This window comes from Numenius arquata, chromosome 14 (assembly GCF_964106895.1).
Source record: "Numenius arquata chromosome 14, bNumArq3.hap1.1, whole genome shotgun sequence".
NCBI classification, from domain to species: Eukaryota; Metazoa; Chordata; class Aves; order Charadriiformes; family Scolopacidae; genus Numenius; species Numenius arquata.
Genome location: NC_133589.1, coordinates 4,020,287 through 4,034,222, shown reverse-complemented (window position 1 = coordinate 4,034,222; position 13,936 = coordinate 4,020,287). Strand labels below are relative to the sequence as shown.

Sequence of the window (13,936 nt, the reverse complement as noted above, 5' to 3'; positions counted from 1 at the left end):
TGCCACCGAGTCGGCCGTACCAGGCACCCAGCAACGGCCCAGGGCCCCACAGGGCTCCCAGTGATTCTCTAGACTTTGAATCAAGTAGGTCTGGTGGCCTCATCATCCTCCACAGAGCTCGGCAGGTTTGTAGGGCAGGAGTGGGGCTACCTAGAGCCCCATGGCAAACTGCATGCGCTCCCCACTCCCCTCTGCCCGAGAGCCAGGGCTCGGGGGAGGCTTGGTTTGCACTAGACAGTGCAGTCAGGTATGGAAACAGGTTGTAAATAAACCCAGCTATTCACTAGCGTGCATGAGGGCTTGCTTCTCCTGGGAGGAGCAGTGGGACGTACTCACTTCCCTCGTTTGTTAATACTGTACAGCTTGAATGTGTATAAACTTCCCATGCAGACACAGAACACAGCATGGCGCCTGTTTGACACGGGGCCGATGTATGTTAAGAAATGCTCTCAGTGTCAAAAATAAACTGGATCAATAAATCTCTCTAAGCTCCCGCCTGGTAGCTGTCTCTTGGATCTTGACATGTTCGCTCTGATGGTAAGACACATGAGCAGCGAGGGCTCACAGCAGACTTAATGGAGTCACTTCTGCTTTCTCCATCTCACAGAGGGCTTTGCTTGGCAAAAAAAAAAAGGCAATAAAAGCAGCACAGGCACAGCCAGGGCATAGCGAGGGCAAGGGGAGGGAGAAACGACTCGGAGGAGGGGAGGGAAGAAGTACATCTCCAAAGGGGCACAGTGAGCTGGCAGGGTATTAATGCGTACACTCACCCTCCTGCCACATTCACACAAATCCACTGGGATTTTCAATCCATACTGGCCAGGGAGAGATAAGACAAGCTTAGGAGATAGAGAAGCAACAGGCGCTAGGAGACAGAAATACAAACAGCCCCAGACCAGAAGAGCTGCCTCAGCTCTCCTTATTCCTGTTTTCTGCTTCATTCACAATCACTTGTTCCTCATTCCCAGTTCAGAGCAGGGCCTCAGCCCTGAGCATCAGCAGTGTCCAACATGCTACAACAGAGGCCGGAACCTCTCAGAAACCTCAGGCCCTCACCCTGGCACGAAGCCGGGAGCCGGCTCTAGGAGCCGGGTGACTATCCTCAGGGCAGAAGGCAGGGTCTCATTCACCTCCCTCTGAAACCGCGTGCTGGCCACGTCCACGGGCGGCGTGAACACAAACTGAGCCACGCTTGGCATTTTCAGTAGGTTCATGAGCTCAGTTGCCCGGATAAGGATCTCCTCAAGGTCCTCCTCAGAGTAAACAGAGGTAACAGCAGGGTTCTGCACAAACGTCCTCATCTTGGACAGGAACATGGACACTCTGCAGGAGAGAAGGACATGGAGATCAGTTGGCAGGACCTCTGCACCTAGCAAGGTCACTATTTAAGCCTGTGTGTTCCAAAAGACTCTGTTATAGGTGAACACCAGATGCTACCCACCCCCTCCTCCTGATGCACACAGCGTTTGTCAGCAGATGAAACCCACTTCCCCAAACTCTGCTCCTCCAGAGCTTGCTTCCTCTGTCCCATTTCAGTTTCAGGTTCCATCAGTTGCCAAACTTGATGATTTAACACTAGCAAACATCTGTGTTTGGAACCATGAGATCTGCGCGTTTCAACCCTTTGCCCTTCCCCACCGTTCCTCCCACCTGGGGATCAAGTCCTGGCTGCGAGCTGCCAACTTGGTCAAGGTGGCCATAAGGACACTGATGGCGCGCGGTGCGTAGCTGGGGGTGCTGGCCAGTGGCCGGAGCTGGGTGATTTCGAACAGCATGGCCTCTAGAGTCTCAAAGAACCGGCTGATCTGCTCCACGGTGCATCGCTTGTCGTAGGACACAGACATGTACTCCCCAATAGCCCAGACCTGAAGCAAAGGCAGATGGACTCAGGGTAAGCAGAAGGAAAGGGAATCGAGTAATTTTTAGGGAATAGCAAATCAAATTAGTTAATGCTAGGACAGAGGAGATGAGGAAAGGGAAGGTGATCAACAGATTGCACCACACTTGGAGTAACCTGTGGCAGAAGCAGGCAGGCCCTGCTTACCAGGTGGGTGAAGATGGCCTCCTTGTTCTGGATATTGCTGACTGTTCCTGAGAACTCCAAAATCTCTGTGGACAGTTCCACGACGAGCGCAGGGCGCAGCTTGCAGAGCATCACCAGCTGTGAGCTCAGCACCCTGGAGGAGAGAGACAGACAGAGCTCAGATCATGGGCAAGGTGGTCATCACCAAACCAAGGAGGTGCTGGCACCACCTGGCCACTGGCACAATGGCCATACAGTCAGGATGCTTCCAGCGGGGCTGAAGGTGCCCACTCCAAAGATGTGTCGCAGCAGGGACCGGGCCACAATTGAAAAGGCTCCTGGGCTGCCCTGGGATGCCAGGCTGCAGCCCAGCAGAAAGGCTGGGAGCTTGGCTGGCTGGCCCCCCTGTCCCACCTCACCTGTACACGTCATCTTTAAACGCTGGGATCTCATAGAGCTGGTCGCTCCTCTGCAGCAGCAGCACCACCAGCTGGTTTATCAGCCGCCCATCTGCAAACTGAAAAAAAAACAGCCCTTGCTTCAGCAACACCAGTGACTTCCATCAGCCAAAACCCAAACTAACCAGCCAGATAAAACACCTGGCACAGAAACAGCCTGATCTGGCACGAGGGGAGCAGTGCACAAAGCAGGTATCAGGCACTCATTCTGCTCTCACCCACCTGCTTTACAGCTGGCTAAGAGAACAGTGTGAAGCCCAACACCGCACCACGGAGCTTTTCTGTTTCTCCAGATGAAGCAGCCAGTTCAGCACTGGTTCATGCCAGTATTCGACCATCCCACCCACCCCTCACGCACCCCGCTATTGAAGCTGCAGTCTCTTAACACTTTTGCTTCCACAAATGCTCTTCACATAACAGGAGATCCCCGCAGCATGACTGGGAGCCAAGCTCCCCCAAGAGGGCCTACCTCTGCCACCACCCTGAAGAAAAGCTCCAGTAAGACGGGGACAGTCTCCGCACACTGCACGACCCTTGGGCTGCTGGCCAGGGATCCCAGGAGCTGCCGAAGTGGTATCAGCCTGCGGACAACAGAAAAGTTACTGCTGAAGGCTTGTTCCCAGTTACTCTCCTGGCTGCCCCTCCCTGTCCCCCCACCACGTGGCCTTTGAGCTCTTGGCAAAGCTCAACACAGGGAAGATCAAATCCACCTCACCCCAGCAGAAAGCGGTTACACCTTTCCCAGTAATCCCAGTGCTGCCTCCCAGAGCTGGATGGCTGAACCAAACCACTGCGGCAGCCTCCTACCTCTCTGGGGCCTCCTCGGAAGCAGACTTGGTGCGGAGAAGATACTGGAACATGCTCTTGTATTGGGGATGGCGAAAGGCTTCCAGGCAGGTGGTGGGTTTCACAGCTGGGTCGCAGGCAGCCTTCTCAGAGGTGGGAAGAGCAGCTGACCTAGCAGGAGGCACACACAGAACATGCTGCATTAGGAGAATGGGCCAGGGCATAGCTGGAATCCTCCACAATGGAATAACTCCCTTTTCACTGAAACACGGACAGCAAATTGGTCTCATCCAGGCCTTCTGGAAGCCAGAGAACCAGAATGATAAGATCAGATCTCCTGGGCTCAGGCAATAGTTCCAGAATTGCTTCTGTACTGCTCCTGGGAAAGGGGAAAATGTCGCTCTGTATCATTCAGTCACCAAAGCCCACCAACATCATGCCTCTAGGATGACTCCCTTTTCTATGCACTCCAGAAAAAGCTGCTAATGTCAGGGAAGACAAGGAAGAGCTGAGGTACAGCAGTGAGAGTCAATCCCACTTGTATCCCACCTTCCTGGAGACTCACAGTTCCTAATCACCTCAGGAAGGAACTTCTGTATGAGTCCTGGAGCACCAAGCCAGTAAAGAGGGGTCAGACCAGGGAGCCCACACCTCCGTGTTGAGGTGGTGGCTCATGGCAGACACTCCAGCACATGGCAACAGTTTGGAGCTGGATACGGAGAGAGGAACAACAGCTCCCTGAGCCCCAAAGACAGTCCAGTACTGAAGTGCAAGAGCTGGTCACCTTCTCTTCCCATGCATAGCACACTACTAAGAAAACTGGTCTGACATCTGTGCAGTTTTGTGTTAACTTGACAGTAGCGTTTGCCTCTCGCTCTGTGACAGCAGCAGCCAGAGGGCAGCTGAGGCTCAGAGAAGTGTGCACTAGGCTACGGTCAATGTCAAGACCCTGATTAGTAAATGAGAGGAAGGAAGGTTGTGTTACCTCAGCTGGACGTCCAGAGCTGCTGTCAAACAGGGCAGGTCGAGCAGCAAATGGAAGATCTCAATGGCTGTGCTTGCATCCAACAGAAATGGGAGAAGGTCCACGAACTCTGAGATAAGGGGTGGGCTGTTCCATGCCAGGAACTGCAAGGAACAAGCACAAACTGCTGTACTATCCCTGCTGCTCCACCACACACCCAGATGATCCTGACGCCGTGACCAAAAGGGACAGGGAAGGGAAAGTCACTTCTGAAAAGCAAAACCAGAGAAGTCTGAGGGTTTGGTCAAAACCTAGGAGGCTGCTGGAAGCTCAACACAGGCATCAGGCAGATGGTTCAGTGGCTGCCACGCTGCAATTTATTAAAGTTTTCCAGAAACAAAGTGCCCTGTTCACTGTGCTTCCCAATTCACTGGCAGTAACACTAATGCAGACTCTCCTCTACTGGCAGCGTCAATCACACCCAGAACCCTCCTCCTGCTTCAGACACACCTGCTTGTCCTTCTGGCCCATCCTTCTTGCCTATGCTCTCCCTAGCACTGCCATGGGGGGACACGGAGGAATCTGGGGTGCACTGAAAGGCAAACAGAAGGTTCTAGGGCACAAAAAGGAACGTGCAGCAGGTTCTCTCCTGCGCTGCTCCAGCAAGATGTACCTTGAAGAGATTTGGGAAGCTCTGCCTGAATATGCTGGAGGTCTCAGTGAAGAGCTGGGTGTTGTCTTTGCAGAACTGGACAAATTCAAAGGCCAGTGACGGGTTGTGGAAGAGCTGAGCCGGAATATCAGTGAATAAGTGTTTGTGGATTGCATCGGAGTCCACAGCTGCTGTTTTGCCTGAGAGGATATACAGCACATTGCTGAACACAGCCCACCCAGCAGCCCTGCCAACATGGGCTCCAGCGGCTAAGCTAAATATGGGTGGTATTTTTCTAAAAAGCACAGGACAGCCCAGCTCCTGGGTGAGAGCTGACAACTTACTGTGGTTCAGGAAGAACTGGGCAATGGGCAGCAGCGCCCTGGAGTAAGTGGCATCCCCACTGATTCTGCCGTGCAGGATTTTCAGGAAGGAGACTGAGCGGTACACGTAGGAGGAGTCCTGTTTGCAGATGATGTCTATGATTGTCACCGCCTCAATGAGACACTGTAGGAGACCAGAGGGTCATATCAAAGTGGGGGAAGCCACAATTCCCAGAGCTTCAGCCCCACCTCTGTGTACTTACAGCTTTCTGCAGGTCTCCATCATCTTTCTTCAGGGGTCCTGCCAGGGAAAGGAGGCCAAGTTAAATTTTGGAGTCCAAACAGGAACATTAGGCTGTCGGTTGGGGCACTAACCCAGATTTCAGGCCAGGTGGGAACACATATTGATCCCAACCTCAGGCTAATGAGAACCAAGTTCCACAGCCCCCCTTTGCAAATCAAGGGCAGGAAGCAGAACATGGCCATTGCCTCCAAATCAATCCCAACACCCCAGCTCAGGGCTGGTCAATGATTTGCACCAGCAGCTGCAACCAGTCCCATGCCTAGGGCCTGACTGGACTCTAGGGAGTGAGATCTCAGCCCAAAGAGGCAGTGAATCAGAAACATTTTCAGGAGCGCTACCGAGAGGGCTCCAAGGAGGGTTCATGGCAAGACTCACGCCGGTTGCTCTGCTCAATAAGCCGCTGGCAGTACTCGAAGGCTTTCTCTCGCAGACGGTCCTTTGGGGGAAGCAGGCGACCAGATGTGGATGTAGTTGAGACCATGGACATAACAGACCTGTCCATTCCCGACTTGTCATCTACAGAATAAAGGTTACCATGTGTCAGCTCACGTTGTGGGCAGTGTAACCCACAGAGCTGCCCAGCAACAGCAAGGGAGGTGTTTGTCCTGAGGTGCACTGCGAAGAGGAGTCTAGGGAAGAAGGGAATGTTGCAAGAACACTAAGGAGATTGTGTCTCCCACCGCCCAGGTCTTTTTTATCAAGGACCTGTGGGGTTTTGCCTGGAACCAGGGGACTCGCTGAATGAATAATTCCTCATGGAAGGGTGAGTAAGGATCAGTCAGGAGGTTTTGTGATATTTCTTCCCAAAGTTTCCTGCTCCTAGTCCAAGAACTCTGAACTCTTGCCCATATTCCTGCCACTTGCTGGGTTTGCAGCCCTTCAATCTGTACCTGAATTAGGGGGCTTCAAGCCCTTGGTCTCATAGCACAGCAGCCAATTTCGCAGCATGGAGAAGGCTTGCACGTTGAGCCACTGGTCCTCGGTGTAGTACTGACCCACTGAAAGCACCGTGAAGAAGTCTGTGGCAATGGCACCATCCACCTCCGTGACAGGACCAGGCTGGGAGAGAAGATGCAGCAGGTCAGATCCCCAGGGAGAAGGTAAGCGAGAAGGCAAGGAAAGCTCCACTGAGACAAGTAGCCCTCATTTATACGTGCTATAGGGCCTGCAGGGGGGCAGTTATCCAGAGAGAGAAAAGCCAACCATGTTGGATCCTTTTTCCCAGCTGAAACACTCCAAACTTTCCCCCTCTCTCTCTGACGCAGGCCTCATATGCCATCAGCTTGTACTCTGAGGTATGTGGTCACTAGAAGACTCCCCTCGAAACTATTTCAAGGATCAAGGACAGCAGAAGTCTTAAATCTTGGAGCTAAAAATCCCCCTACTTTGCTTTCCTATGTGTCTTGACCGCTTACCCCACAAAGTGACAGAGAACAGCAGCGCTTCTAGGCTACCATTTCCTAAAAAAAGCTGCTTCTGGGAACCCAAAGCAGCAGGTAACCGACTAACAAATGCCCCAGTGAGATGATGACGGCAACTCAGCACTCACTTGTCTGGTCCTGGGAGTGGAGAAGAAGCCTCCAGAGGGCTGAGCGACTCCTTGCTGAGTACTCGCATACCTCAGCCAGTCGGCCATCTTTTTACTGATGACATTGGTCTGCTCTGTACGAGGAAAGACACAGGGTCACTGCTAGACCAGGCAGAGAAGCAGCCTCTGCAGCACAGCCCTCTCAGTGGCCGTGCTTTTCCTTCAGCCTAGATCACTGTCTCTCTGATCCAGCAGTCAGCAAAGAAAAGGGTACTCCAAGGTGGATGTCCCGTCCTCCTCACACTGCGTTAGAGTCCAGGATTGCTCACACTCACTGCAGAGCTCTGCATCCTTTTCTCAGGCTTATTATTGTTTTGCCTGTTTCCTCAGACTTAAAGTCAGGAAGTGAGTGCTAGAACCAAGGACTTCTGGTACCACATCGGTTCAGATCTCTGTTTTTGCTGCTCTCTTGAACAGATCCACAGGCACGTCTCTGTTTCTGTCTCTCACTTTGCTTGATGCTCTTCAGGACAGCTACAATTTCACACTCCTATCGCATGCGGAAACCTTAGCTAGGATACATGTTACTGTGATACAAACCCATACAGAACAGAGACTCTGCCCCTAGAAGGAGCCAAAGCAGCTAAAGGCACAGTTCCATTTTTGAGTGGTAAAATGTATCTCACCAGTAATCTCACATTCCCTGTGGCAAAGATGTCACTTTTAACAGCAGTTTCCAAGTCCTACTCCTAGTCAAAGCCTTCAGAGAGCCTTCTGATAACTATACAGCTCACAGCCAGATGGTAATCTTGGGCCTTTCTACATATTTACCTTCAGTTAGAGATTCTGGTGAAAGCCTGACGACATTTGACAGGACAGGAAGAAGGTACCGAGCGCTCTGACCCTCAGGCAGTCTTCTTTCCAGGACTTTTACAATACGCTGCCCCACAGCAGACACTTCAGCCTTCTTATTTCCCTTAAAAACAAAGCAGAGGTGAAGCCAGGCAGATCTACTATTGCTACAGACCAATATCATATCAACTGTTCCATCAGGCATCAATACCGATGTCAAACATAAAAAGAACGCACAGCATAGGCTATTTTACCATATTTTACAGAGATCTTCTGCAGTGTGAATTCACAGATCCCAGGAGGGGATGACTACTTTGAAGGAGCAAGAGGTTTGTGGACAGCCATCACCTGAGGTGGAAATTAACAACTGCAATGGACACCTTCAACTTAAACACTATGATCCTTCAATTCTAGAGCAGAGAGTATTAGGACTAACCACTCCCCATGTGGCCAGTTTGCCAGCTCAATTGTTAAATTAGAAATGTACGAACAGAAAATGGACTGTTGTAACATGTTCTAGGAGTCTCTGGTTAGTCCATACCCTCACAATGTGGAAAATAAAGCAGCTTCCTCTTTTGGAGGCTGTTATACCTCTGGCTCTGAGACGCTGTCAAACCCTCCTGTTGTCCAAGACAACTTTGCTAAAGATGGCAGGCGGACCCAGACTTTTGACAGGTTTTCCTTCCCCATGAATGTCATCATGCCAAGAAAAAGCAAACCTTCTCTGCTGCTCAGGGTCTGGCTCCTGAGGGCAGCGAACAAACTCCAAGCTCTGATGCTCCCCATCTAATAGTCAGATTTGTACCAGACTACTAGAAGCAATTAGGTGGGCTTCCAGCAAGGAATTTCACGTCACCCATGACTGGGGCTGCATTCTGTGCTTCTCTCGTGAGCAGAAGTGGGTAAATCAACCAAAGCAACATACAGACACAGAAGTTTAAGCTTTGGGGATGGGGATCTATGCAGTGAAGGAAAATGGAAGAGACAACCCTGCTCCTCCCACAGACACGTCGCTGCAGCTCACTGCAAACGATGGGGCTGCTTATGTCTGCTGCTGACACCTCTCCGGTTACTCAGACCGAACTCAAGTAGTGATAAATGAAAATATGCAGAAGATGTTTTTAAATTCTCTGGGGAAGTGTGGCTGCTGCTCATTGCAGCCCGTGTTAGAGAAGAGATACTGAAATGGCTAAAATATAACAAGTTTTAGTAACATCAAAAAGTAATGAAAATCTCTTCACAGTTTTAGTTGCAATCTAACAAAAATTAATGCACAGGGTATGCTTTTGCATTTTAGAACTGCAAGACAGTCTCAGAGCTGGATATGGGAGAGGGGTGCTTTGTAGGGCAGCACGTAAGTAATTGCTTGTGCACATAAGTAACCGCTTTCTGTTTCTATGTTTTCATTTCCTCCAGCTAAGTAAGACTCAGGGGAGTAATCAGAAACGTAACAGACATTTCTAAGCACACAGTGAAACTCAGAATGAGAAGTTTCAGAAGGGTTCAGAAAAAATATTTTATCTTTAATAGGCATACTAGTAGAAAAAGAAGTAGTAGAAGGGAAAACAAAGTTTCCAGCTCACTCCCCAGAGGGCAGTCAACGCAGGCTGCACTCAAAACAGGAAGGTCCTCGTATTTTCTTCTCCACGGAGAAGCTAAATCTTTGAAGCCCCATCCACGTTTATAGCTCCACATGTTTTATAGGTTCTATGTATATTTTTTTGACATTGGAACATCAAAGCTAGTACCATAAAAAGTAGTAGTAATAAATTTCCTCTTGAATCTTTTGCTCTACAGGTTCAAGCAGCTATAACAAGTCTGTTGTAGCATCTAACGCTAAAATATTCCTTTCTGCCTACAGGCCCTCAGTCTGTACACTTTTAAACAGTCTTTGTTATCAAACACTAAACACCACAAAGTGACCATTTTTTGCTACACAAAGCAGAATAATTAGGTCCCTTAAACAAACATGGAAATGCTTCCGTTTTTTTCCTAGATACTTTCAATTGATTTTCACTCTCCTGGAGCTCAGCAAACAGGGAACAATCAGAAAGCAAATCCATATCAGCAAGGGAAGATTTCTGACTTGACAGGTCATTTACCTGCGCCAAAAGGACGGAGGACACCAGGCTCAGGAGCTTTGTATCTCGAATCTCATCACAGGAGAGGATCAGATCATTGCAAGGCGACATCTCTCTCAGGATGGCAGCACACAACAGTTGAATCTGCTCAGGGGACTTGGGTGAACACAGCACTGTCTGCAACAGGTCCACAAACCTGTCATCTAGCCTGCAAGAGTCACAGCAAAGCACCGCTGCAAGGCATGAAAAGGTTTGGATGTTTAATTTCTGCATATTCTTGGTCTTGGGATGATATCCCTCGACAGTGACCCTGACTAATGTCATCTTATCACCTCCACTTCTGAATTCTGTTTCGTAGTGCAGCTTGAAAGAGCGCTTGGTGACACAAGGATTTGTTACCTTATCTGCAAAAGGAGGCAGGCATCTTCTGCTTAGCAATGGGGGAAATAAAGCAAAGTGGGGCTTTACGTTTATACCAAGCTCAGTGTTTTCAAAACAGGGTGCTTTTTTTTAAAGCACTAAGCCCCACCCCTTGCCCCTTCACCCCCGAGAAAGTGACGCTTTGCTCCTTCCCGACACCAGAGGGACACAGGGGCCACTCACTTGCGGGGGTACTTGCTGGCGGCGACGCTGAGGTGCAGCCTCTGGAGACAGTCCGCGGCTTCGGGGCCCAGCTCCGGGCCCTGTAGGACGGCAGCGACGCGAGAGGCGAATCTCCGCAGTTCCTCCTCCTGGATCTCCCTGCCCGGGGAAGGATGGGGGGGAACAGCGGCCGTCGGGACCCCGGTGAGGCGGAACCGGGGGGCCCGGCTCCCCCCGAGGCCCCGGCCCGCCCCCCTCCAGGTCCAGTCCCGCTACCTCCCACAGGCCCCAGGGGGCCCTGCCGCCCTCCCCCGGTACCTCAGCCCCTCTCCGGTACCTCGCCTGCTTGAGGAAGCTCTCGGCCGCCGCCGTGAACATGCCGGACTCTCCGCCGCTCGCCCCGCCTCGGTGCGCGGCCAAAGCGGCCCCCCTGAGGCGGGCGGTCCGGCCGGGGCGGTCCGGGAGGAAGCGGGTGCTGCGGCACGAAGGTTCCGGCCGCCGGGAAGTTCCGGGGGAGCACGGCCGGTCCCGAGCCCCGGGGGCGGCGGCAGAATCCCTTCTATTAACCGCTCATTGATTATTTCTAGACGATATTGCTGTTATTCTCCACCTCAGGGCCACGCTCGGGAGGAGGTGCCCCCACTCGGGACCCACCCATGGCGTAGGGGTGCCATGGCAGAGCGAGGGCATTGAGAAGATGGCGGGAGAAGATGCCCTCAGCCTCTCCTGGGGCCTGTTCGAAAGGGCAAGAGGCGTTACAAATCCCTGCTTGGCAGGTGGTCTCCAAGTGCTTCCAAAAGGTTAAAAAGGAATTAATATTTCCCTGTTAGAAAGGTCTCTCCTGTCGAAGACTTTCCTGTGCGTCACCCTGCGGGGAGGAGGAGATGCCACGGGATTCATGGCGCTTCGCCCTTTGGTACTGCTCTGCCCTATGCACACACACCCCACACACCCCCCCTCCCGGCGTTAAAGTTCATTAAGGGTGTGCCTTGGCAATTAGTCACAGAGCATCTCGGCTCCCCTTAGCCCTCCCGAGGGGCAGCAGCGCCCGTCATCCCGGCCACCAACACCCGGAGCTGCCGCGGGGCCAAGCAGGAGCATTCCCATTTTTCCCCGCGCACCTTCTCCTCCGGCTGCGTCAGAAAACGTGCCTGATGGGTGTGGGGAGCCAAAGGGATGACAACCCTAAAAGATGCCAAAAAAAAAAAACAAACTAAAAAATGGCTCTGGCTCCATCTCTCTGCGACACTGCATACAATCCGACTGTTCTTTTTAAATGTTAGTCAAATACAGCTACTTTATGTCAACCCAGGTCTTAAAAGATGGGGCTATTCAATTCTGGAGCTCAGAATGACTTTGTTTAGTCAAAATAAAACCCGAGCTTAAATTGTAGCTCCGGTAGGAGGACAAGGGAGGAAAAGCCTAACTATAAGGGAGGTGGATAACTATTTTCTGACCTCTTACGCTTAAATGAAACCATTGTCATAAATTGCGGGGAAATAGACTGAAATAGTTTATCTTTCAAAATAGCAACGTTCCACTTCGTGACAAAATGAAAGCTGGAGGTGGAGGAAGAGTTTGTAATGCCCAGGGGAAGCCTTCAGCCTCTCCGATACACACACACCTACGTACCTTCACTCTGCGCGAGTTAACAGCTTCCCGAATAACTGACAAGGGATCAAAAGCAGGGTTATCTGTGAACTCTAAAACAAACACTGCGAGGTGTCCAGACACATAATCCCCTCTTACAGCATTTAAAGTAAATAATGAAAGAAAAATACTAAACCACTCTCTCCCCTCACGTTGTGCGAAGGGGCAGACTGTGCAACGCAAATCACTGCGGGAATATTAACACACACACACCCCCCGCTACGGTACTACACTGAAGAACACAGATCTGTCACTCCAAAGGAGCAAGCCATTTCAGGGCATTTTCTCTTTCATATATAATTTTTATTTCTGGTTATAGAAACAAATGCTAAGAGGAGAAGCAACATTCCCCAACCACATACATCAAATTAAGGTAACAGAACAGAACAGTTAAAATAAATGAAAAAAAAAAAAAAATAGTAGAAATTTAAAACTTTGTTATAGCTTTAAAATATTAACGTTCTTGATACATTAGAAATCACATTCAGATCTCAAATTACTTAAAAAAAAAAAAAAAGTATGGCTCCGTATTAAAAAAAAAACAAACCAACAAACCCACTGTATCCCATTTGATGTGGAAATGCAGATCCTGCTCCTCGGATTTTGCCTCCTGGGCAGGACCAGGGGACTCTCCCCCGCCTGGCGGGAGCCCCGGGGCTGCCTGTGCAGCGCAGCATCTCGCAGGAGCAGGGCTGCAACTCGGGCAGATAAAAGGTGACGAACCTCCCATCCCTTGTCCCAGATGGAGCTTTCCCCACCAGGATACACACCTGCTTTGTAAAAAGCACTGATAACAAAAATGAGTCACAAAAAAAAAAAAAAAAATACTTTTGATATCGGCTGTAAATAAAAAAAACCCAACCCAACCACAAAACCCAAAACATCTGGCTGGAGGTGCCTTGTACAGGCGACACCAGGAACTGAAATGCGAGCATGGCTTTAGTTCCCCCCCCCCTCCATCCCCACCTTTAAATTAAGTGCCAAATCCAGGTAAAAGGGGTAAGGCCCCCCCATGATCTCTGTAGCAAAACACTTCTGTCAAGCCATTGAGGTATTTCAGGTCCTCGTCTCTCTGCAGCCTTTCCCCAAGGACTCCGTGGGAATGCATATATGCAGAACAGGGGGAGATTCAGATTTTTCTACCTTTTTTTTTTTTTTTTAAAGCAAATATTCAGAGTTGGATCTGAATTTCCAGCTTTACCATCCATCGCTCACATACACCTTTTGATGTATCCCTAAAACAGCTTTTAACAGTCCTTTGGATAGCAGTCCTTTGGATAGCTACAGAATCCCTAACGCTCTTTTAGTCTCCGCGGAGGTTGGCCGAGAGGCTGGACCAGGCCAGTCTCACCACGGTGCAAACGACAGGTCCAGAACCCAAGAAAATATACAGTCTCATAAGATTTTTGTATTTTTAAAGTCATTCTGATCTCTGTATCAGTATATTTCAATGAGGTGGTTTTTTCTTTTTTTCTTTCTTTTTTTTTTTTACATTCTCTGTTTTCTTTTCCATTAAAACAAAAAAGATCCTACAGACAGCAATACTCTGGTTCCCTCCCTCCACTTCAAGCCCGTTTGGGGGAGGGGAAAAAAAAAAAAAAAAAAAGAGGATAAAACGAGTTTAGGTTTACAGCAATTTGCTACAGAGCCAACTTGCCTCCTTAGCAGCCTGTCCACCCTCGAAGAGCGGCCTATAAATCAGCAGAACATCAGGATGTTCTGCACCAGACTTT

The 13,936-nt window shown here is 50.2% G+C and overlaps 1 protein-coding gene across 1 annotated transcript; it reads right to left on the bottom strand.

Annotated features, from left to right (window-relative positions):
- Positions 1-410: 410 nt before the first annotated feature.
- AP5Z1 (adaptor related protein complex 5 subunit zeta 1) lies at positions 411-10,984 on the bottom strand. The gene is made up of 17 exons (XM_074158356.1): positions 10,891-10,984; positions 10,575-10,712; positions 9,993-10,179; positions 7,870-8,014; positions 7,060-7,172; positions 6,401-6,569; positions 5,886-6,026; positions 5,470-5,507; positions 5,228-5,390; positions 4,905-5,083; positions 4,253-4,395; positions 3,289-3,438; positions 2,951-3,062; positions 2,443-2,540; positions 2,045-2,177; positions 1,651-1,865; positions 411-1,323 (listed from the first exon to the last, which is right to left on the bottom strand). Exons 1-17 carry the CDS (start codon positions 10,929-10,931, stop codon positions 1,053-1,055), a joined length of 2,436 nt encoding a protein of 811 aa, XP_074014457.1. The 5' UTR covers positions 10,932-10,984; the 3' UTR covers positions 411-1,052.
- Positions 10,985-13,936: the final 2,952 nt, after the last annotated feature.

Bases quoted from the DNA above. Each gene is read 5' to 3' on its own strand.
- AP5Z1 (XM_074158356.1), bottom strand. From the start codon at position 10,931: ATGTTCACGGCGGCGGCCGAGAGCTTCCTCAAGCAGGCGAG. The intron at 10,713-10,890 runs GTACCGGAGAGG...TTCCCCGGGCAG, and splicing joins AGCTTCCTCAAGCAGGCGAG to GGAGATCCAGGAGGAGGAAC. The intron at 6,570-7,059 runs GTGAGTGCTGAG...CTTCTCTCCCAG, and splicing joins CCACTCCCAGGACCAGACAA to CCTGGTCCTGTCACGGAGGT.